At 45.4% G+C, this 25,786-nt stretch overlaps 1 protein-coding gene across 2 annotated transcripts in view; it reads right to left on the reverse strand.

Annotated features, from left to right (window-relative positions):
• Nucleotides 1-544: 544 nt before the first annotated feature.
• RFTN1 (raftlin, lipid raft linker 1) overlaps nt 545-25,786 on the reverse strand; it is a 205,397-nt gene continuing 180,155 nt past the window's right edge. For both annotated transcript variants that reach the window (XM_012806319.2, XM_023513688.1), the window contains 3 exons: nt 11,468-11,571; nt 10,508-10,589; nt 545-1,872 (listed from right to left, as the gene is read on the reverse strand). In XM_012806319.2, the coding sequence (XP_012661773.1) occupies nt 1,474-1,872; nt 10,508-10,589; nt 11,468-11,571 (585 nt within the window). In that variant the 3' untranslated portion in view covers nt 545-1,473. The remainder of the gene's footprint in view (nt 1,873-10,507; nt 10,590-11,467; nt 11,572-25,786) is intronic.

The following is a 25,786-nucleotide window of genomic DNA, read 5'->3' on the forward strand; positions in this document are numbered from 1 at the left end:
TGCCAGCCACATACACCTAAGGTGGCAGGTTCGAATCCAGCCTGGGCCCGCCAAACAACAATGATGGCTGCAGCCAAAAAATGGCCGGGCATTGTGGCGGGTGCCTGTGGTCCCAGCTACTTGGGAGGCTGAGGCAGGAGACTCCCTTGAGCCCAGGAGTTGGAGGTTGCTGTGAGCTGCTGTGATGCCACGGCACTCTACCCAAGGGGATAGCTTGAGGCTCTGTATTTAAAAAAAAAAAAAAAAGGTATTTTTCTCCATTACCCCAGACATAGGTGGTGACCAAGCCCCTTACTTACCTGGTGCATCTGAATTCCACTTTCCATCTTCTTTCTACAAATGACAATAAAGCACAGCAATGCTTCCCTGGCTCTGTAGTTTTATAGAGGAGCTTCATTTTCTTGCCCAGAATCTAAGCTGCTAGGAATTATAAACTTATAAAAAGTGAATGAGGAATATGGGGTAGGTCCTTTGGACATTAGGCTAGGACTTTTCATGTGACATGATAGGTATCACTACTCACAATGCACTAACTCATAGATGATTTATTGCTTTAAGTAAATAAACAAGAAAGAGAATAGGCAGTTGTTGTTCTGGTGAAGACAGTCAGCATTCTCTCTCCAAGGTTTCGCCAGTTCCATCTACTTAAAGCCTCAACAATACTTTCTGAACAATTTAAACACATGGTAGACACAGCATACATGGGTAACAACTTGGCCAATGATACACAGATTAAAATAGCACACAAGAAAGGCACCAACCAGTATGGATGCCCTGAAATGACAGAAATGACATAGGTGTGTTCATATGATGTGCTGAATACAAAACCTTTAAAAAATTTTTTTGGCATTAATACTAACACAGAATACTTCCTCAAACATTGTGCAAGAGCAGGTGCAGACACAGAATTATCTATTTCCAGATTACCAGTATCTACAGGACTACTTTGAGAACCTCCTCTCCCAGACATTTTCTTTGCCAAAGCAGCAGGGACTGAGGGGTTCAGGAGGAGAAGGGCCGCTGATAGAGCCCCAGGGGTAAAAGTCACCACACAACTGCAGGGGACAGACACTGCCCCAACAGGGTGTTTACAGCCAAGGATAACCATGGATTTGACCCGAATGCTCCCTGAAGGCCCTGCAGGGCAGACACAGGCACTGGATAGTCCAGACTCTCACATGGGAGGAATGGTCGAGCCAGGGCCGGGCCTCCAGCCACATAAGCTCTAGAAGAAATAACCTGGCCTCCTATGTTCTAACACAGGTCATTAATGACACCTTTCCAATGGATGTGCAAAACCCAACACTGTCAGGGACCTGGACCTTGGAGGGCCAGGTGAGCTCACAAGGAGAGGTCAAGCCAAGCCAAAGGGTAGTAACACACAACACCAGAGCAAACCAGCCCCTGAGCCAGCTGTCAGCAAGGTGCCTTGGGTTTGCCAGCCCGTCTAACTTCTGTGCAAACTGCCAACACTTAGTGCTCATCTGCTGTGGCTGGCTCCCCAGCAACATCCTCTGCACACCTGTCCCCGGCCTCCTCACCAGGATCTGAGTGCCCTGCACAGTCCCCTGCTGGGGCTCTGCTGGGGCTGGCAGGACCGTTCTGCACAGCCTGACCCTCCACACCCCCCATGCACAGCTGGCCAACAGGGGGCAGCTGTTCTTCCTGGACCTCCTGGACCATCTCAGAAGTGGCGCCCTCCTGCTGCTCGCCTAGCAGCACGCAGTTTCCCACGTCTCCAGCTTTGGAAAACTGGTCTTCTAAATTCTTCTCGTTTTCTTCTGCTTGCCGCTTGTCTCTGGCACCGAGTTTCCCTTTGGATTTCCTCATCTGCCGGTTGTGCATTTCTTCTCGGGAGAATCGCCACTGAAACTAGAAATCAGAGAGGGTGAGGATAACTAACGCAGCCTCTGTGAACCTAGAGTTCCATCTGAAGGCTTCTCTGCAATCTACCACAGCCTGTCTCTGGGCAAGACGCGCTGTAATTCTCAGCATTGCCAGAGCTGAGGCAACAAACTTCTATCACAGCGAAAGACACCACAGGCACCCAGAGTTTGTTCCCTGCCTTCTATGGCAGGTAGTCTAGATATGGGTTTCAAAGGTGTTTCTTTTGACTGACTCTGTACCAAAGGTCCACATGGGAAAGGGAGTCCTGAAGTCCTGTCATTTGGAGGGTCAAGGTGGAGAGGAGACGTGAGGCCTGTCCCTCCTAAGGGCCAGGGCTACAGCTCCTCATCTCCATTCTGGGCAGGCCAGCATTCTCTCACCAGGTGACCTGAGGTAGGCAGAATCCAGAATGTGCAACAGACACAGTGCTGCCCACTCAGATCTCCCAGCAGGACTGACAGCCCCGCACCCTCTGCTGCAGGCACAGCTGCCGGCACTGCCACACTGAAGGTCATACTCCCTACAGCCAATGACTACAACCAATTACTGGTCCAGGAAGAGTACAACAGCCCACCTCCTCATCCCAACTTGGGACAACTCTGAAAGGCCATCCGAGCTCCAGAGCTACTGGAGGGAGGGTGGGCAACCACCTCACAGCCCAACTTCTCCACCTGCTCGCGCACCCACAGCTGTTGTTCCCAAGGGCGCTCGCTCTCTACAACTTCTTCCACCCAAATCTATCTCAGAAGCTGCTTCCCAGGGATCCAGACCTGCTATCAAGCATTTCCCCAGGTGACAGGGAAGTTGCCAGAGGCTCAGAGAGTCCCAAAGTCACACAGCCAGTAATAGAGTTGGGAAGAAACAGGGTCCTATCAAAGCTCTGGAGTGAGACTGCCAGATAGAATCCCAGCTCTGCCACTTGCTGGCCACATTTCTCAGTCTCTGTTTTCTCATCTCAGTGGCCCGAAGTACACACAGTAGTTTCAATTTTAAGTCACCACCATAGTCACTTCCTTCTGTTTCAGTTGCATCACAGTGGTTTCATCAAATATGTACTTAAATCTTAGTCTGTGTCTGAAGGAAAGGAGCCTTCAGTTCCTACGTTTGCTGGGCTGCAGAGGGGAGCTTAAGAATGCAGTTGAACCATCAGCCACGATTTCCTTTTTTTTTTTTGAGCCACGATTTCTTAAGGCTTTATTTACCATGTCCTAAATAACTGAGTGCTTTGCTAGGAAACACCAAAAATGTGCTATGTGAATTTTTAAAAATCTGTCACCCTTGCAGAGTTTTCCGTGGTAGAGATCTATTTCCTCAAATAAAACATTTGCCCAAACACTCAGAGATCTGAGATTTAACACAGAACGGGATTCTTAGATTTAACACCTTTTGGAGAAGACTGGCAAATTTGAATATTCCATCAAAGTGGAGAAACATGAGAGAAACATATGGTGAGGTTAAGATTTAACATTTACCCTGTCCTCCCTCTCCCTACCTGCATCACACAAAGCCCTAAATGAGTTCACTGATACTGCTGGAGGGGGTTCCCCTTCGACGGGCCTTTCTTGTGTTCACTCCTACTATAGCTGACAGACTCCCTTTGGGGTAGGTTGGAGCCTCTTCCACCCAAAGCTAGGAGTTTCCAATTATGGACTCACACTGTAGGCTAAGTGGAGCCTCAGACCCAGCCCACAATGGCGCCAACTTCAGCCAAGACTGACAACCAGGCTAGTGCTCCCTAACCCACCAGAGGAGCTGTCAGATCTCGAGTGACCACTGCTGCCTCCAAGGCCAACCTTCCCTAGCTCTGGCACGTGGTGATATGGTTCATAACTGCTGCCTTGTGACATGTGGCTGCCACTGCACTTTACCTTTAAAGGGAAGAACTTTTTTTTTAATGGTTATCCCAAAAATAGGTAGAATTTCTTCACATTTTACATGTTTTTAGAAAAAGACCAGTTAAGCCTGCCCATGTATGACATAGTAGTACTCCAAGAGGCTGTCAGCTATTGGGGAAGTCAGAGAAAGTTTTACTTTTACAAAAAAATGGTGAAATTATTTTTGCCTAAGAGGACTTAAATGCTAAAATGTCAAAGCATTACAGTATGGTAGCTAAGCCTCAGGTTCAAATCCCCATTCTGGCACTGGCAAAGTGTCAATCTTTGGGCAAGTTATTAATCTCTCAGAATCTCACATTCCTCAATCCTAAAATACCTGTCACTGCCTCCAGAGTGGTGGTTCCAGGGCCCCATTCACATTGTATTTAATATCAGTGGCACCCCTGCCACTGTGCAATGTACTGTTGAGGACAATTACACCATGTGCCAGACTATCCCATCATTAAGATCTGTTAACTTTTTTTTTATTCCAAAGGAAAATATTTAACATAAAAATTCAAGATTCATATCATAATAAATGATAAAATTTGTGACTTATATTTCCATGAGTTCAGCTTCTGTATTTTTTCTAATTTTTCTTGCCATCTTGTCCCATGCTTTTCTTTCTTTTTTGTCCCATGCTTTTCTATTGCTTTCTCCTATATTGACATGATACACTGACAAATCCCTCTCCTTGGTAGTACAGAAAGTTTACTCCTATACAACCTAAGACTGTTCTTATTACAAATCTTTTGTGTGTGTGTGGATATGATAGGAATTGTATGGTTTAAGTGGTTTTTATTTTTATTTATTTATTTATTTATTTTGAAACAGAGTCTTACTTTGTCACAGTAACCTCAAACTCTTGGGCTCAAGCGATTCTCTTACCTCAGCCTCCCAAGTAGCTGGGCCTAGCGCCCACCACAATGCTCAGCTATTTTTATTTTTTATTTCTTTATTAAATCATAACTGTACATTGATGCTATATATCATTTTATTTTTATTTTTTGCAGTTTTTGGCCAGGGCTGGGTTGAACCCATCACCTTCAGCATATGGGGCCAGTGCCCTACTCATTTGAGCCACAGGTACTACCCAGATGCTATATATCATTTTTTAAAGATTAGTCATGTGTAGTAGTGAGAAGGGGAAAGAGTAGAACAAGGAGTTTGATTTCTGACTGTGAACAATAATTGAAATAACTCAGTATCTTCAGAACTGCCTATTTTTAAAAAAGGTTTTTACCAATATCTAGGTAGTATCTGTAATCTTCTTTCCTCAAGAAAGGTTAATTTCTAATATGAGTCTAGAGAGGCCAGGCGTGCTGGTTCACACCTGTAATCCCAGCACTCTGGGAGGCCAAGGCAGGTGAACTGCTTGAGTGTAGGAGTTTGAGACCAGCCTGAGTAAGAGCAAGGACCTGTCTCTCCTAAATATAGAAAAACTAGCTGGGTATCGTGTTCCCAGCTAATCAAGAAGCTGAGGCAGAAGGATCCCAAGAGTTTGAGGTTGCTGCGAGCTATGATGATGCCACAGCATCTTACTCAGGATGCCATGGCATTTGACTCAGGGTGACAGAGTAAGGCTCTCAACCAAAAAAAAAAAACATTTTGACCAGTATCTAGGTAATATCTATAATCTTCCCCCAAGATATGTTAATTTCTAGTTTGAGTCTAGATAGTCTTGCAGGGGCTGCTCTTGCTAAATTAACAAAAGAACTTCCATAGTTTCCTCTGGATGCCCGGCCATGTCCAATTTCCTACAGAAGGCCACATTTTGTTGATCTGCTGATATAATGTGACAGGGAAACACATGCTGGAAAGGAGCCGGAGCAGGCATCTCCACCCAAACTGGTAAAGGGAGAAGGATTTGGGACTGTTAGTGTTGAGCTGGGTGGGAAATGTTTCAGCCATTTTCTGTACTTCTGAGTCATCACAGAAAACTCTGCCATGACTAGGACTGCTGTTTGCTGTGTCCTCAGATGGGCTATGGGTGACCTCACTGACTCGAGTGCTGCCTGGGCCCCCCATCCCACCACAGCTATCATGGGGGCTGCAGTCAGATACCCAGGGAGAATCTCACTTGAGCCTTCCCTTTTCCTCCTCTCCTCTGCAAGGGGAGGTTTTCATGAAGCAGGGAAGTAGCAGTGGCCAAAACTCAGTGAGCAACTGGACAATCTAGAACCTGAATGTTCAGAGTTGTGAAGGCAGGTTGCCTTAGACACCTGCCTAGGAAGGAACAAGCACATACTGAGGCACCTACTAGGTGTCTTACAATGTGGCAGGGATTCACATCTCCCTGCATTCCCAAAGCAAAACTCAGTAGGCACTATTAGTGCCATTTTAAAGATGAACACACAGAAATTCAGAGAGGTTAAGTAACTTGCCTAAAGTCACACAGCTAGGAAATAAGAGAGCTAGAATTCCAACTTGGATTTCTTCAGCTACAAATTACCCATCCAGCCTTTAGTTTTTGGTGAAAGACTTTCATCTCTTACTCCAGAAAGAAGTGAGGAAAGAAAGAGGCTACTCCTTTGGAATGGCTTAGCAGATTAGCCCAATTCATAAGTGCCTCATTTTTAGGCTTTATGATGACAAGATGCATCTACTAGGTCAGGCGCTTGACTCATTAGGCTGAGTGGTCAGCTAATGGAAGTCCATATTTAACTTCCATTAAAGATACTTTGGTTTGACTTACTAAAAACAAGTATCTATACTGAAGTCTCCCTTACAAACTCATTTTTAAAAAGTCAATTATGATAAAATTTGAATGGGGGTCCACAGGTCAGCCTGCAGAGGGCCCAACACTATTCAGCTAAGTAAGATACTGGCTCCTAGACTTGAGTGGGCATCAGGACCACCTGGAGGGCCTATTAAAGCACAGCTCACCCACCCCAGCCCAGAGTTGCTAGTAGGAGACTCTGCAGTTTTCACAAGCTCCCTGGTAATACCGACACTGCTGGTCCCTGGACTACATTTTGAAAACAACTAAAAACAAAAAACAGCTGGGCAAGGTTTAGCTATTTAAGAAACAGCTGTGTAAAAGTAAGGTCACGATCACCCTCATTACCCCAGCTCTGCCATGTATGGGAGGCCATCCTTGTTTCCCTTTTACCCTTCTTCACACCCACCTCCCTTCACCACCCAGCCTGGCTCCTTTAAGCTGGCACAGTCAGCATCTTTAACACACACCAAAAGGTGTTCCAGATCTGGAGGCTCTAAAAGTTCTTGTCTCAGAAACAAAAAGAGAAGAGGCCAGGGATGGGGCAACACCTGAGACTGACAGCTTTCAGGCTGAGCCTGAGAGGTGAGTCTGACACCCACACCACTTGAAGGGAGGCAGTCCAGCCAGGAGAATGCGGTGCACCAGTTCAGCAGCACCAAGGTCAGCAGTACCTCTTGTTGAGTTCACCAAATAAGCCACAGCTAAAACAGGCTGTGCCAAGTTACGGGTGAGCTTTCCAAGCCAGAGTTTCTGTAGCAGGTGGTGTACCACCAAATCTAACAAGCCACCTAAATCAGAAATAATCGTACACAAGAAAAAAAATCCTTCACTTTACAGCAGTGTGTCCAGAGTTCCATGTCAGCAGGGGCTAATGGATTTAATTTGCACATTTTAAAAAACCCATCTGCAATGTGTCCACTTCAAGTAGTTTAGCTAGAACATGACTTCGCTGGTGGCATAGAAATCACCTATTCCCTTTGAAGGAGTTGAATATTTGCTTTGAAAATCAGACTCACATACACAGAGGTTTCTTTCAAATGCTGAAAAGTCTTGATTGGAGAATTTCATCCAGGTTGCTGATTAAAAGAGGTCTAAATATGCCATGTCCTTGGTGTGGCAATCCTGCAATTTCTTTTCTTACGTTTCAATGCTAGATAACATACATATGTCCTGGGCTTGGAAATTTGATTACTCATTCATTGAATCAAAAAATATTTGCTGAGCACTAACTAAAACCCAGGCACTGGGTGTACACCAGTCAGGAGGGGAAAGTCTTTGCTCACGTGGAGTTAATGTTTGCTTCTACCAAGAGTGGGTAAACCAATGATCACAAATAATCAGAACCCAGAGGAGGCTCTGAATGAGATGAACACAGTTCCTTTCCATCCCTTTGTATTGTAAAGGAGCCTCGTTTGGTCTAAAAGGAAGGAAGGCTGTCCTGAGAAAACGATGCTTGGACAGAGAGAGAAAAGAGGACAGTGTCCTTGGCAGAGGTGACCTGGAAGGTCCTGGAGGCCAGTGGAGCTGGACCATAGAGAATGGGGGGCTGGCAAAGGATGTGAGATGGGTCAGATCCCACAGGGCCTCGGGGCCGCAATAACAACTTCTCTGTTTATCTTCAGAGTCACACAGAGCTTTAGAACTGTTTTAAGCAATGGAGTGATGTGGTTCAATTTTCTTTTTTATTAATAAAAGATCACGGTGGCTCTGAATAGAGAAGATATTTTAAGGGGAGACATGTTATTAGGAGATTGGAGGAGTTGTGGCAAGGGATGTTGGAGAGATGTGAAGGGACTCCTGAGGCTCCAGAGTCCAGTCGGGACTTAAGGACAGACTGAATACAGGGGGGTGGTACCATTCCTCTAGATAGGGGTGGGGGCGTCCAGCCAGGCATGAGAACTGTCCTGAGCTCGTCTTTAGATTGATGTCAGCCACAGAAGAGATGGAGCTGAGGCTTAGGGTCAAAGCAAGGGCTGAAGCTGCAGATGGAACAGGTGCAGAGGGGGTGAGCAAAGCTTCAGGGCCAAAGGAGATTTTCCAGGGAAGAGGTAAGAATGAGGAGAGAAATGGGCCTGGGTTGGAATCCCAAGGAACTTAGTGGAAAACCAGAAGAATGTGGTGAGATGGAACCAAGAGAAAAGGTGCCTCAAGAGGTGGAGGGTGGCCACAGTGCCAGGGCTGTGGGGGCCAGGCATGACAAGGACCACATGGAGTGAGTGTCATGGCCACCAGAGTGCATGGACGTTGCAGGACAGGACACCACCCTGAGTCTGTTGAGGAGTCAGGGACAGGACACCATCCAGAGGATTCTTCTAAGAAGTGTGGCTGTCTAGTCCCCTCTCTCTGGGACTCCACCAGTGAGGTGACCCAGCAGGTCTGCACAGAATAAGTACCTGACACCAGCTACCTCCAGTCCTAGAATGAGGCAGGAAATAAACAGGGACAGAGAAAGAGCAAGCCCACTCATATCTGCATGGCTTGCTGGGATTGGGAAGTTCTGCTGACTAGAAAATGACTCCCACCCCGTCTGGATTTCCTCTGAGGAAAATCAGTTCTACCTTCACAGAGCAGCTTTTAGCAATCTACCTCTCTGCCCGCTTAAGTCTCTCCTGAGGTGTCCCCTCTGTGAGACGCCATGACCTTCCTGCTGACACTGAACCATGTAACTGTCCTTTGGAGCCAGTGCCACCTCCCTCTGGTAAGGCTGCCGCCGGGTGTCTTTCAAAGTCTGAAGGAGACCTCACGAGCATTGCTTGTGGGCTGTCTCTTTGAACGTGAGCAGGGCCTGAGCCTGGGCAGAGCTGAGCTGCGCCTGACAGCTCATAGCCAATCCATCTCCTGCCCAGTGGCTGATGCTCCTGGTGGTTAATGGTGCACCAGTGGAGGCTGCCTTCTGGCCCGCCGCTGCTGTCACCTGTCACACTACTATCTCAGATCCTAGAGAGACCTTCCTCCGCACTCCAGCCCATCTGGCTTCAAGTCACCGCTGCCTTGGCGCTGCTTCTACAAATGGGCTCCCCCTGGGTTTGTTGGCTGGTAAAAGGCTGCTCCAATCTGTTCACTTGCTAGAAGCTCCTGTCTGGGGCTCTGTGTCCAAAGAACATCAGGAACCAAGAGTGGGGAACGTGGGGATGGTGCCAGTTGTGAGGAGCTGAACAAGCTGGACGGGCTCTGCTGAGAGTGTAGCCTCAGCCAGCAAAGGTGGAGCAAACTGGATCTGGTGACGGCTGACTTGGGCTGTGATAGGTTCACTTGACTTGCTGGCCTTTCCCTGAGCAACTGGGGAAATACCCACAGGAAAAGCACCCACAGGCCACAAAGCAGCAGAGGTGAAGTATCTGAATCTTCTGGCACAAAGGGGGGACTTACGCTAAACATCAGGAAGTACAAAGAAGATTCTCTGAGAACGTCCACAGTCTGTGCAACCAACCATTTCTCTAGGATAGTTCATGCAGAGTCCAGAGGAGGATGAGAATCCTGGGGATCCCTAGGACAGCCTGGCCTAAGGATTGCTGCCACAGACTAAAGCTGGCCTCTATCTACATCACCAGCTGTCACTTGGAGGCCTTCAGATAGTGTCCTATCAAGAAGGGACTCTGGCAAGGTCTGTCTGCCAAGACCAGCAACTTCTGATGTCCTGTAGGGTCTATACGGGGCAGGCCAGAGCTCCAACTAGCTTGTGATAAGAGCAAGCCACAGAGAAGCTAGCCATGAGCTCAGCTGTTCCCCTCCCCAGTCAGACTGCAGCTGGCTTCCTGCCCTTCACCCTTGTGGGACTATCTGGCATCCTGAAGCACCCAGAAGAGCCTCTGTTCTCCCCTTTGGCTTGCCCAGCAGGAGATGCCAGACAAGGACCTCAACCCTCCCACTTTAGCAGCCTCAGGTGTGATTCTATTTGCCAAGAGACTCTGGTGCTCCTGGGGCTCTGAGAGCCTTTGCAGATTGGAAGAGGCTGCAGTCAGAGATCCTTTGGCAGATGAAACCCCACTGAGGAAAACCGAGGTGGGCAAGGAAAGCCTCTTACCTTTGATTCCTTCTTCTTGATTTTCTGAGGTAGACATGGTCTCTGAAGAAAGACAATCTGCTTGGTGGACACACTCCCTTCCCTGCAACACACAGAGCTGAGATGAGTCATGTTGTACCTGGAGGACAGTGCAATCCCTGGCTTTCATCCCTGCCCGAGGCACTGCGAGAGGTCACTCAGCAGCCCCTTGCCACTGCCTCCTCCAAGCTAGCACCCTGTTTCCTGCAGGCTATCTCAGACACCCAACAGAAGCTTTCTGGGTGTCCCTGCTGAGTTGGCTTCTAGAATACCATTTCCCTTGACATGCCAAAACAGTAGCACCTTAGCCAAATGAGGACACACTGGCTGCTTTGGTGAATCGCAAAGGGTCAGGGGCATCTCCCAAGGCTGTGTTTGGAAAGGAGGCCCAGGATGGGCAGGTAGGCAAGGACCTGGGTGACGGGCTTAGCCCTCACCAGCCACTATAGGACAGCAGGCTTGGGCATGGCTCCCATAGGCACACCACAGACCACGCTGCCAGGGGGGCAGCAAGGTGGGTTCTGCTCCTCAGCTCTTTAATTAAAAAAAAAAAATCCACTTCATAGATTTTTTTTCTTTTTTTGAAAATTTAAGTAAGATTTTATACACAAAGTGCCTACCTAACCTACCCAGCACATATAGTTGTGCTGAATTTCCTTTGCATAGGAGGGCCCTGGACTCCCTCAGCCCAGGGGGCTAATCTTTGACCTGCTGAGTATCATGCACTGGGCCAGCCCCCACCACCCCATGTAGGAAGCAGAAAAAGGGGTAACTCTGGGCGGTGCTCATGAAGCACATGCAGTTCTGGCTGGAGAATTTATATAACCACAGCAGCGTCATAGCTCACCATGGGATTATACAAGTTATACAAACTTACCAGAAACAGTCCTGAACACAGAGTTAAATGTGCACCATGATAATAATAATTACTGTTGTTGTTACCTGGTGGTCTTGATGACAGGAGTTGGCAGCACACAGGTGAGCTGCCAGCCGTAAGCTGCCAGGGAGTTCAGCAGGGGCACGTAGTCTGTCTGCACCTCGACACCCTGGGGGGACAGGCCATCATTAGGGCTGCTCTAGCCTCAAGCCAACTCCCAACCCATGAGAGGGGACTGTTCCATCCCCCAAACCAACAAAGCAGAAAAGAGGTGGGAGTGCTCTGCAGCTTGGAGGCCCGGGCTGCTGAAGAAGTGTTCGGAAGTTTGCAGCCAGACTGCCAACATGATTTCTTTCCAGGCCGGGACTCAGTCTGTGTAGTTGGCAAGGAATTAGAGCCAAAGGATTAATCCATTAACTTTATTTTATTCTTGTATGGACAAATAGCCTTCTGTGAATTTCACTGAAGCAGCACAATTACCTCGCCTCAAAGACACACTCAGGGCATATGACAACACACACTGCTCTGGATGATTTCAGAGCATGTCCCGGGGAGTCAAATTACATTTGACAAATGATCAGGTCATTTGCATCCAGCCACAGCAACCACACGCACACACACATGCAAGCACACACACAAACACGCAAGCATACACATGTACACGCACATCCCACATGCACACCCACACGCAGGCATACACACACCCACACACACAGGAGCAGCTTCACCTGTGTCATGCAGGATAACTGGATGCTGCCCATGTTATATTTCAAATTAGATGGGGTGGGGGGTGACGTCTGTCTTTTAATTTAAAAACTCAGTCCTGTTAGAAAGAAGGGAAAGTTAGGGAAAGAAACCTAACTGGAGGCCACTGCTCTGGGCTTCATTCCCGGGGGTATGTCTCACTGAAAGGGCCTCATGTCTCACTCTGGGCTCTTCACTAATACTGCAGGAGCGGCCCCTTCCCTGCCCCGTGTACACACTGGACTGACTCCCCAGCTCTCTCAATGGCTTCTTAAGGAGTTGGCGCCAGAAAATCTCAAACATGGATCCAGATTCCTTCCACCCCAGACCCACTGAATCAGGAACCCTAGGAGTGGGGCCCCAGAATCTGTGCTTTACAAAACTCTTCCCAGTAGTTCTGACACAGCTGAGTCTGAGAACCACTAGCTATGTGATGTCTTAGATCTCTCTGGCAAAAGAGAAGAGTCTACCACTCTGTTACCTCAAATCTAACCTTTCCTATCATTGTGCATGTGAGAAAAAAAAAAAAAAGATGGATTTTTAAAGGATCAGCTGTCAGAAATACTGCTGCAGTGGAAGAGAATGGAGGAAGGAAGAGGAAAAAAGAGAGAGTGCTATGGTCCAGTGTGCCTCTCCAAAGCTTCCATGTGTTGGAAACTTAATCCCCAAGGCAACAGTGTTTGTTGGGAGGTATCATGAGAGGTGTTTAGGTCAGGAAGGACCTCTCTGGGGAATGGATTGATCCCCATTAGAAAAGATCTTGACCTGCAAGTTCAATCTCTTGCTCTCCCTGCCCCACTCTGCCCTTCTGCCATGGGATAACACAGCAAGAAACTCCTCCCCAGATGTGGTCCCTCGGTCTTGGCCTTCCCAGCCTCCTGAACCGTGAGCCAATGCACTTCTATTCACTATAAATTACCCAGGGTCAGGGATTCTATTACAGCAGCATAAAACAGACTAAGACAGAAAGGAAGAAAGGGAAAAAGAGAAAGAGAAAAGGAAGGCAAATTAGTAAAGGAAGGAGGAATCTGGGGGAAGGGGGGAAAGGCAGTGAGTGAGAGACAAAGTAATCAACTTGCCAGATGGGTTAGGAGAGAAGACACCATTCCAGCCCCTTCTCTGAAGCCCCATTCAGGCCAGAGATGACACAACAGTTCACCCTGAGACCCCCCCTCTGCCTGGCCCTCTGGGCGCATGGGCACCTCCCTTCCAGACCATAGCCAGTACCCTCCTGGGGCACTGCCCTCACCACCTGCTGAGGGAAGAGCTTTGTCCTGAGGACCCCTGCCCCCATCCCTGCATTCCCAGTTAAAGAGAGAAGGAAAAAACAATTTTAAATCCACACTCTCAAGCTTTGCAAGGTTATGATTAGTTGGGCCTATCAAGAATAACCTTCCCACTTTATCAAGCACTGTGACAAACCCGCCACAAATCAGACAGTAGCCATGGCAACCAGGACAAGCTTTGGCGCCTCACAAAGCCCTGAGTGGCAGAACGGAGTCCTTTTATTGGTGGCTGCATCCTGGCCGGGTTTTCTCCGCACAGGCACCCAGAGCTGCAAGACAATGACCGACCCCTGCGAATCTGACCGCCTGCGTAGACAGGCCTCCATCCGCAGCTTCTGTTTGGCTTCATTTTATTTCATTTTGTCACTATCTTAAAGAGAAAAACAGCAGGATTTCTCCCAAATGGCTTTTCCCCTCAGGGTAGGAGATGTCAGCCAGAGGGTGTGGGAACCGTAAAGACCAAAAGGAAAAGGGAAAACACAACAAAATTTCACTCTGCTTGAGAGAGCTGAGGGTTCCGTCTTCCATTTCCGGCCATCCCACGGTGAGATGCCAAGTAAAATACAAAGTGTAGGGCTGAGGGGTTCCGCTCTGCCAGGCTGTCCCACTGCAACTACCTGGGATGGTCTTAATTAATGTAAACGTGGTTTCCCATTAGCATCTATCAAAGCCAGTTTGCATATTATCAATATAATAAGATGGCATTTTTAAAATCTCAGATAAGCCCGTCAGTGGAAGACACTTTTAAGTCTATTAGCTAAGAAAGATGGGAGGAAACATATCCGGATGGAAGGCTCCCTTTGATCTGCTTTTCTGTGACACTCCAGCGAGAAGAGAAGAAAGCACCAACAGCACTCCAAAGCCAGCCTGACTATCAAACAGAAAGACATTTCTTCCTGTGAGTCAGAGCAAAAATTTTAATTAACTCTCCACTCTCCTGTGGTGGATACATAATCTGCGATCACACCTGGAGTGTTAAAAAAATGGAGCACGTCCTGTGGTTTTTTTCAACTTGTATGAAAGGAATTCATTTGTATTTGTGGCTCTTTTTCCCTTTGTTCCCTGTAATTTCTCCAGTGGTTGCAAATCAACTAAAGAAACAGGCATCCCCACACAACCTTCTCTTACCCTCCAAAAATTAGGACAACGGAATACAGAGTTTACTAAGAAAGGCATGTGTCTTTTGATCATTTTTTAAAGATCCTCTATGCAAGGAAATAATTAGGAGCTCACATATTGGTCCTGGGAGAAAGGTTTTATCCTGGATGTCAGTTTGTTTTTTCTCTTTTGCTATATTTCAATCTGTGGACACTCTGAGAGAAAAACAGTTTGCAAGAAGGTATTTTGCTCTTCGTACATGACTATCAATGAAGAGAAGAATTCAATTTGTCTGAAAGGTGCCTAGGACCTGGTCCAGGACAGTCTCTGTACCAGAAAACAGTGACTGGGAACAGGTTGCCCCTACCAAGAGGGGACATAAAGGAAAAGCCTCGCAAAACCCACTTCTGTACTTTTTGTAAAATTGCTACCAAATCACTAATTCTAATACTTTTTGGCAGGGTACATTTATACTGCTATCATTTTACTCACCAATTTTAGATATCTTTTAATTTTCTACCATGGGCAAAAAAGGTTTAGCACTTTCCCATTTTCTCTCTCCTTGTGCCCTAAATGGTTATTTTGTAATTTTAATTTAAACCAAAAGTCAGTGTTTTGAATCACTACAACTTTGTAAAATTGCTCAATGCTGGGTCAAGTAATGCTTTGTGACCATGCCATCTTTTTTATATAACCCTTCATTTTTCCTGGAGTTGTTTTGCCAATGTTTTCCCATTTGCTACATGAACCCACCACTAATTTATTCCCCATGTTACAAGACCTCTAGTTCATGCCCATCAGTAAGTGCCCCATGTGCCTAAATAGTACATTAGCTCCATCTCCCTCCCCCCACCAGTGATGCTCCAGGGCATCATTTCTGGAGCTCTCTGCACCCCTGCTCCAACCTGGTCTGGCTGCTTCCCACATCCCCACACTGGCATCTGTAGCTGATGTGCTCTCTTTATTTGGTTTCCTCCTCTTTTTGCTGGAGCACACACTCCTCTAGTGAAACCTAAGAAAGTGCCTTGGAAGTCACTGATCCCCTGTATTCCTAAAAATGCCTCTGTTTTATAATTAACTAAAATAGTTTGGGTTCAGAAGTCTGGGCTGAAATCTATTTTTCCTTTAAAATTATCAAAGGATTGTGCCACTAGCTCTTAGAGGTCAGCAGTGCTGATATCTCAATTCTGATTACTAATACCAAGTATGACTGTTGCACACCTTTGAAAGTTTTTAGGATTTTTTTTTTAAAAGCCTTCCAGAATTCCAATGTGCTTTGGTGTGGCCTTTTTTACTCAAAGGACTCTACAATCAACAGACAGACTTGTACAAAAGACAGTACAATCTGAGGATTTTTGTCCTTCAGTTCTAAAGTCTTCTTTTTTTTTTTTTTTTTTTTCTTTTTTCTTTTTTCCCTTCCATTTTCAGTCTTCTTTCTTTCTGGAACTCCCATTAGTCGAAATAAGGGATTGATGTTTTAATTTCACTACTTTCCCTCCCCACCTCCTTTTCTTGTTCTGTTTATTTTTTTAATTTTACCTTCTGAGAGATCTCTGTCTCTTTATCTTCCAGGCTTTTTATTATGTTTTTAAATTTTCTGCTGCTCTCCTTTTAAGACCTAAAGCTTTCTCCTTTGTTTCTTTTTCCTAGCATCCTATTTTTGTTTCATGAACACATACATTTTATCTCTTTTTTAAGTGGTTTCTTCCGATCCCTACATTATCTCTATAGTTTCCAGCTTCTGTGTCTAACAGAGAGGGAGAAGTAGGGACCTTTCTACACCAAGCTAGAACTTTACTTATTTATTTTCAAGTTAGAACATTAAGCTAATGCCCTGGTTATCAGTTCTGCAGTTTACTTCCCCCATCCCCTGGTGATTTATGCTCTAGAAACAGAGCTTTTCTTGGGTTCTGCAAGAGTCAAAAGGCACCTTTCTCATCCACTTTGCTACAGTTTCCTCCACTTTGCTAAATCAGATTCCTCCATCTACTTTCCATCTTCTAAACATGTATTGAAATTGCTCATCTCTCCTGGTTCCTATGGGTATCTATCTATCTACAAAAGAACTTCATTATTCTTGGTAGCTGTGTTCTATAAAGTCACTGAACACCAGAACTAGAGCACAGCGAACCATTTCCCCTAAAAGAAACACAGGGTTGGGTTAGCCTCTGACCACAACAATATGTTAACTGATTTGTTTCATGTGTGTTTCTGTTGAAAGACATCTTGTTTAACATACACTGTTGATTCATTAGCACGGAACTCACAGCGCTCAGCTCATGCCCAAACGAAAGTTGCTCTGGAAAGCACAAAGCAGCATTCTCACACTTAGTAACACTAGCCAGCACTTCAGCACCAGGCTTGGGAGCTATTTCTAACAGTAAAATCATCAAGAAAAAGCACCCAAGTGCAAAAACTGTGGCACTCAGTGCACCACAAAAGGACACTTGTTTTTAGTACAAGCGCTGAAATGAGGAACAGCACCACCTGGCTCAACTTCAGCTGGAAACAAACACACAGGTGACTCAAAACTTTTGCCGTTCTGCGTATGTCTGCAAATGACCAAGAACATGCCATGTGCACTGATCTTTGGGTTACAAATAAATTTTAGTGAGCAGGTGAGTATGCAAATATGAAGTTCAAATTATATCTACTCATAGTACTCCTTCAGTTCATTTCACTGCGTTTTTTTAGAAAAGAAAAACAGATGCTTGTGTCCAATCACCCTTTTAATATTATTTTTATTATTTTTAATGTTTAAAGAGCCCACTGGAAGCCATTTCTAAATAACTTAGAATCCAGAGCCAAAAAATAAAAATAATAAATTGGACAACATAAATCCTCATGCGCGTGACATAAGACAACATGTAAAGTCAAAAAACAAAGCACTTTGAAAAATTGATAAGGGGGAGGTTGGGTGGAGGGAGGGCGATTGGCGGGATCACGCCCATGGTGCATCCTATAAGGGTACATGTGAATCTCTCTAAATGTAGCATATGAATGTCTGAACACAAGAAAATGACATGAAGGCTATGTTAACCAGTTGGATGAAAGTATTTCAAATTGTATATAGAAACAGCACACTGTGCCTCATGATAGTATTAATGTACACAGCTATGATTTAATAAAAAAATAAATAAATAAAAATTGGTAAGAAAAAAAAAATCCAAATTTAAAAGAGACAAAGATATGAAGAGATACCACAGAAAAGTCAAATGGCCTTTAAGCACATGGAAAAAATGCAGAATCTCTTCAAGAGAAATACAAATTAAAACTACCCTCGAAAACTGTTTTTTCACTATGGAATTAGCAAAAACCCACAAGTTTGACAGCCCACTTTGTTGACAAAGCTGCGGGGTAGCAAGCAGTTTTCACTTTGCTGATGGAAGGACAAACTGATTTAACCCTCAAGGAGAAGAATTTGACTGTTCTCTCTCAAATTTACAAATGCATTTACCCTTTGACCCAACAATGTCACCTCTGGGAATTTATTCTACATATACAAAATGAAAACTGTACAAAGTCATTCACTGGAAAACTGTCTGCAATGGCAAGACACTGGCAATGACCCAAGTGCCCATCAATGCTGGGCCTGTATTTCATTTTATCCATAAGGTGGTTCATGTGTTAAACCAGGGCACCCAAGTCAAGCGGGGACAACGAAAAGGAATGGATTCCATTCCAGACACACTGAGATTGAGGAACCTGGGAACTGTCTAGGAGGATCAAATAGTGGCCCCCAAGATGTCTCCATCCTGATCCCCAGGGCCTGCAATGCAAGGAGGGATTTGGCAGATGTGACTCAGCTAAGGATCTTGAGAGAGACCCTTTATCCTGGAGTGTCCAAGTGGGTCCACTTTTAAAAACAAGGGCCCTATAAGAGAGAGAAGAGGAGTCAGAGCCAAAGAAGGAGGCAGGAAGATGGAAGTAGAGGAGGGGGTGCTGTTAGGATGGGGCTGTGGCCAGGGAAGCCAGAAAAGGCTTCTTCTAATGTCTCCAGAAAGAACGTGGTCCTGCCAACACCTTGAGGCTGGGCGCTGATACCTATTTCAGACATCTGGCCTCCAGAACTATAAGATAATGAATTTGTTTTAAATGCATGATGATTTGTTATAGCAGCAGCAGGAAGCTAATCCATAGCCAGGAAGAGATTAAGATGGACATAAGAACTTGGATAAGATGGGAGATGAAAACTTGGAGGTGCTGGATGACTCAGGGGAGATGGACACTCCTGCAGGGATGAGGCTGAGGACTAGATTTCCTGGTGAAGAGAGTGAGCAGAAGATGAATGAAAATGCTGGTTGGATGGACAGAAAAGGATCAGCCCTTGGACAGCGCAGCATGGGAAACAGGCTTGATTAAGAAGGAAGTTTGGTTCACATCATCAAACTCCCTACTTAATACTCTCCTTCAGTTACACAAAGCCTGAGAAGCCATCTCTGGATGGGCAGGGAGTCTTGGGAGGCCACAGGTGGGGCACTGCAGGAGGGAAGGGGTGAGGGCAAGCATGTGCTCAGGGTGCCCAGACTTTGCTCAACACAGAAGCTGGCCACAGGGGTGCTGGGCAGATGAGGGGCACACTCTCATTCAACAGTGGAAAGTGGAGATCCAAAGGTAGGGTGGGAGGGGAATTCCCCCTGGAAAGAAAGAATATTTCACCCCCATTTGTAAAATGGGAAGTGGACAGGGTAATGCTGGGGAGTCTTGCAGAAAAGTCAGCATGTCCCCCAGCATGCTAGTGGGCAAAGCTATTCCCAATACCACCATTCACTCATGAGGTTTCCACATCCAGTCACCCTGGCTGCGTGCTGGCATGCAGGGAGCAAAGGCATGCAAGCCTCTCCCGTTCAGGGAGACCCCAGTCCCTGGGGTGGGGTTGGGGTAGGGAGAATAAGCCTAAGGTTCTGGTGGGATGGATGCCCATAGTAGCATGGTGGAGGGAGGGAGGGAAGTGCCCCTCATTCTCTCTGGAGAAAGAGCAAAACCCTCTCAAGCTGCAGCAGCCCAGCCTTCCTCACCCTCGCTCTCCCCAGGCCTCCCCAGTTGTTTTCCTCTTTGTTTTATGCACAATACCCTAGAAAAACATTTTGCAGATATGTAATTAGGCCAACATAATAGAGTCTAAGAGCAGTCATCTCATTTTAGACAACTTTGGCGTTCACAATGTTCAAAGAGAATAAGTTTAAAACAGAAAAGAAGCTTAGTTCTTAGATGATGAAAAGGGGGCAGATGAAAATACAGGGACCATGAAGAAAGCTTCAGTTTGGAGACCCCTCCCCTGCCCCTGCTGGAGAATTCTCATCATTGCTGATTTTCTATCATGCCAGGAAGGCAGCAACCTCTGTGGCCTTTTAGGAGCTCAAGAAAATAATAAAAATTGTTATTATTTAATGTAGATTGTTTGCAAAAATGGTCTCAATTATGACCTCCCTGCATCCAGGCTCCTTTCTGACTTAACTCTGAGGCTCCTCCCATAAAGAGAGTCCATTTCTCCACCCCCTGAATCCAGGCTGGTCTTGGAACTTGCTCTGACAAAAGCAATGTGGCAGAAGTGTCATCGCTGTAGCTCTGAACCTAAGCTTCAAGAGGCCCTGCTGCTTCCACTCACTCTTGAGGAACCCTGCTTATGTCATAAGAACCAGCCCAGACTAGCCTGTCGGATGATGAGAAACAGGTGGTCCAGCCAAACGGCAGACACGTTAGAGCTGCCATCTTGGAGCTGTCAGCCACCAATCAACCTATCACGACTGCAGATGCCTGAGTGAGCCCAGCTGAGATTAGTCCTGCCGAGCTCAGATTAGCAAAAGCACCCGGCTGACCTCTGGACCTGTGAGGGTTATTATTTTAATTCACTAAGGTTTGCGGGGCTCTATTACACAGCAGAAGATAATCAGTACATTATCATTTTCTAGGAAAGGCCAAATAGCCAGGCAAACCTTTAGGAGGAAAATCGTAGCAGAAGTCACCTCGTTTGACTTGAGAGAAAGAAAATGTAATAGCTACTACTGAAGAAAGCTCAGCATTGCTAATTTCTCACCACACGCAAGGCTGGCACACCTAGCCCTCATTTCCTCCACGCCAGACACACTGTAACTTTGCATTACCTCTGAAGCCCTGAAGTCTAACTTAACGATAACCTACTGTGAGGCCCAGCGGTGCCACCAGCACACCCTGGGAGGGAGAGATAAAAACCCGCACTGGGAAGAACGTCCTAGCTCGAGACACTGCCCTGGCTTCTCCTGAAGTACTGCGCCAAACTGGCAGGAAAACCAAACCTGCATGTGCAAGATAACACTCTCCTGGATTCTGGGCCATGCCGGGTGACTTGATCCTGGTGCACGTGGTTTCTCTGAAGTCATATACTTGGAAGGTGGAAAGAAGGGGCCATGGGTGGGGGACGGGAGATGGTGCTATACACATTATCAGAGCTAGGTGCTCCCACACGCCTGCAGGGGAAGAATGAGAGCCCGGCAAGGTGTGTGACCCCGCAGGACTCCCGGATCACAGGGAAGGTAATGAAGCCCAACATTTGGAGATTTAAGGGGTGACAGCTGAGGCAGACTCTGACCATTAGTAGGGACAGACACTGCCGTTCTGAGTGCAAAGAGTTAAACGACACAAAGCCCTTACGTGTCAGCTGTGCATCAGGACCACACATTGTGCCAGCACAGGCTTCTGTCCTGGGAGGCTGACATCCTACACACACTCTGAAGACATCAGGGGCCAGCGCATCCTCCCTAGCAGGCTTGGAAACACCTTTGTTTGATAACAGTTAAACAAGAAACATTTTCTCCATACAGGCACTTGCCAAGTCCCTCCCACTTGCTTTGATGAGTGAGAGGAAATTAGATTTTCTGGTAGTGAATGGGATTTGCTACCTTATTACTCTCTTTTTAGATAATTCGGGGTGGATGAGGGATCACATCGTTAAGTTTTCTTTCTTATTTTTCACCTTATCTATTACCTAGAAAAAAGAAAGGGTATTGAAAAAATGTTGTATTAAAGTATACAATTAAAAGATGTTTTGGAGCGGGGGGAACCAGGGGAAGGAGCCAATTTGCAGAAATTCTAAAATTCAAGACTATGTAAAGTTATCACCATCTATTGGTGGTAGATTCCTAATAGCTTTCCAATAACCTTCAAATACTAACCTAGGAGAAGACATGTCTGAAAAAAAGTCGGTTTAAAATCTCAAGAAGAGAGGAAATGAAATTTAAAGGATTATTCCACTGTCCAGGCTACCAAGAAACAGAGCCACACAAAACACCCTGGAGCTGGGCTGTCTCAGTCTTGATTCACTCACTATAGAAGGAAAGGGGGTAAGACATGACTCTGGGGAAAGCTCAGCCCGACAGGATTTTCCTCTTCCTCACTTTCTCCGCCTGGCAAATCAAGGTGTCCCATTCCCAGTCAGTGCTGGGGCAATCACAGTCGGTCAATATTCTCTTTGTGGAGCCCACTGTCAGCATGATGTTGCTATAGTTACCACAATTCTAACTCAACCCTCTCTCCATATGTTCCCCTCTCTTTCAAACCAAATTACCTTGGACTAATCCTGCAGCACATCCTGTGAGGACCCTCCTAGGAAGTGAGCTTCTAACAGGGCTTCTGAGGAGGCAGAAACCTCCAGCTGCTATATCCTGCCTTCACGACAGGGCAGACCAGGTGTCTGTTCCCCCCATTGCCACTGAGTCCTGCAATCCACCTCCCACTCTTCCTGGGGATAAACCCACCAGAGCCTGTAGCAGGTGTGCTGTTGGGGTCCCATCAGCATCTGTACTGTGACCCATCAAGATAAGCTGATGCATGGGCAGCTCCTATGGCTCAGTGAGTAGGTCGCCGGCCCCATATACTAAGGGTGGTGGGTTCAAACTAGACCCAACCACAAAAACAACAAAAAAAATAGCCAGGTATTGTGGCAGGTGCCTGTAGGCCCAGCTACTTGGGAAGTTGAGGCAAGAGAATCATCTAAGCCCAAGAGCTAGAGGTTTCTGTGAGCTGTGACGCCACAGCACTCTACTGAGGGCGACAAAATGAGACTCTGTCTCTAAAAAAAAAAAAAAAGATAAGCTGATAAAGAAAAAGCCAAAGTCAAGAAAATTAAAATGGCCTCAGAGACATTGGCCAACTGTCTTTGGGGTCCTCTAGAAAATATTTTCATCAGCCTTTGTGTTCTGTGCTATCATTTCAGCACACTGGTCGATACTTGGCATTTATTTTTCTGTTTACTGCTATCTCCTGCACTACAACACATTCTCCACAAGGGCAAGGAGCTCACCTTGTCCCAGATGAATCTCAGGCACTGAGGGAAGTTGGTGAGTGAGTGAATGAATGAATGTACCTGGCCTAGCATTAGAGGGTAGGTTCTGCCACCAATGTCCTGTGTTCTCAAAGTCTTACCAAAATTGCTGGAAGCACATCTAAAAATAATGAGACTATGAGTTTGCCACCAAAAATGTGAGTTAATCTGCCAAGGTGCTGTGTTCTCATTTCTTGGGCATTATGTACATGTATGTTGGAAGCATATTCGTGTATGAAAATTAAACATGGAGGTTTATATTAGTCACCAAGCGCCAAGGCCTTTGGATATTTTAGCAAAGCCTGGCAAACTGTTAAACTGGCCACACATAAATTTGTCTCTTTCTTGCTCTGTGCCATTGCAGTGTGCTGCAGATGGTCTTATCAGGAGGTAGTGTTTATTTCTCCATCTCTTGACCCTGAGCTGGTTTTGTGATTTTCTTTGGCCATTAACAGACCAAGGCATGAAATCAGCTAACACGCTGGGGCTTGCCTGCTCGCTGCACTTGGGAACCCCAGGACTGCCAGCCTATGAAGAAGCCCAAGCTAGCCTTATGGACATTAAAACACATGAGGTTCTGTTGCCCTAGCCAATGGCCAGCCTACTGCCAGACTATGAGTGGAAGCCACTTTAGATCACCTAAGCTGACCCATGAGAAAGTCCAGCACAAATCAGCTGAGCCACCTTAGAGTAGGAAAACTGCTCAGCTGATCTAAGAATCATGAGCTAAATAAATGGTTACTCAAAGCCACTAAGTTTGGAATAAATTGTTACACAGCAAAAACTACTAATAGAGACAGAAAAATAAAACATTCAAAGACATTTAATAGAAACAAATCTACCTGCTATTTTCAAAATGATGCTGACTTCATATAGGAAGATAACTGCAGAGTTCTGTGGCCCAAATTTTAAATAGAATAATGATGCTTTGGGGCTAATCCCCACCCCTCACTTTCTCATCCAAAACATCTGAACAACATGAAGAATTTCCATGATTTCCAGGTGAAATCAAAGGCAAACTTTGTACCCATGGGATAGAATTCACCCATGAGTTTAAAAAGACCTCAAGAGAATGAGAAGACAATTAATAGACAGAGAGAAAATATCTGCCAAAGACACATCAAATAAAGGACTTGGACCCAAAATATACAAAAAACTAATAGGACTCAATGATAAGAAAACAACCCAATTAAAAAAATGGACAAATGATTTGAACACCTCACTGAAGAAGATATGCAGATGGCAAATTAAGCATACGGAGAGATGTTCACCATCATCTGTCATTAGGGAAATGCAAATAAAACAGCCATGAGACACCACTGCACACCTACCAGAATGGCCAAAATCCAATACCGAATACTGGGGAGGATGTGGTTCTATAGGAACGCTCACTCATTGCTGGTGGGAATGCAAAATAACACACTCAGTTTGGAGAACAGTTCGGCAGTGTCTTACAAAACTAAACATGTTGTTACTATATGACCTAGCAGTCGTACCTGCTTGGTATTTACCCAAATGAATTGAAAACTTTTGTCCACATAAAACTGTTTACATCAGTTTTACTCATAATTGCCAAAACTTGGAAGTAACCAAGACACCCTTCAGAAAATAAACAGATAAACTGTGGTATATCCAGATGATGAAATATGTTTCAGCACTTAAACAGAAACCATGAAAAGACATGTAGGAACTTCCAATGCATATTAATAAGTGGAAGAGGCCAGTCTGAAAAGGTTACATAGTGTGTGATTCCAACTATACAACATTCTGGAAAAGGAAAAACTATGGAGACAGTAAAAAGATGAGTAGTATCCAGGGGTCCTGGGTAGGGAGGGGTGAATTGGCAAAGCACAGATTTTTAGGGCAGTGGAGCTATTCCATATGATATCATAAAGCTAAATACACGTGATTACACATTTGTGGAAACCCGTAGACTGTTCAAAGTGAGGACTGAACTCTAACATAAACCATGAACTTTGGGTGATAATGACGTTGTCAGTGTAGGTTCATCGACTGTAACAAACGTACCACGGTGGTACAAGTAGATAGTGGGAAAGGCTGTGTGTGGTGGAGCAGGGGCGATGAGGACGGGTACAGGGGAGCTCTCTGCAGTTTCAGTCCAATTTTGCTGTGAACCTAAAACTCTAAAATATAAAGCTCATTTAAAAAAAGAAAGGTTTTTAAATCAAAACTGATATGAAGTACAATAAAGTTAAATAAGAATCATGGTTTATGAGAGCAAGAAAACCGAAGTCAGCAAAAATTCACCCATGGAAAAATAAATTAAAATATAATTGCTCATATGTTAGAGTACTCTATGGCCATTAAAAATGATAAAGTAAAAAGCTTTGGTAACAAACTTGGTAACAAATTTATAATATGATCCCATTTATGTAAAAAACTATGCAAATATAGATAGAAATACAGTAGAAGAATTGTACTAAGATATTACGTGGCTATCGTCTCAGTGATAATGTAAGTAGGGTTAGTTTTACTTTCTTTGTTTCCTGACTTATGTTTTCTAAATTAATTTCAATAACCATCTTACACCTTTTTCTTCTTTAATGATGTGTAATTAAAAATCTTGCAGTTTTTGGCCGGGGCTGGGTTTGAACCCGCCACCTTCAGTATATGAGGCCGGCATCCTTCTCCTTGAGCCACAGGCACTGCCCTGTAATTAAAAATCTTAAAATTCACTTATTTAAAGTCTATAAATTCAACGGTTTAATATACTTAGAGTTGTGCAACAATCACCACTATGTAGGTCAGAACATTTTCATCACCATCCTCAAATCCTGTACCTATTAGCAGCCACTCCCCCTCTCCCAGCCCTCACCTAGGCAACCACAAATCCACTTTCTCTATAGATTTACCTAGTCTGGACATTTCACACATAGGGGTTCATACAGTATGTGGTCTTTTGTAACTAGCTTCTTTCACTTTAGTATACTATGTTC

Source organism: Otolemur garnettii, unplaced genomic scaffold, assembly GCF_000181295.1.
Source record: "Otolemur garnettii isolate 467f Iridium unplaced genomic scaffold, OtoGar3 scaffold00002, whole genome shotgun sequence".
Taxonomy (NCBI): Eukaryota; Metazoa; Chordata; class Mammalia; order Primates; family Galagidae; genus Otolemur; species Otolemur garnettii.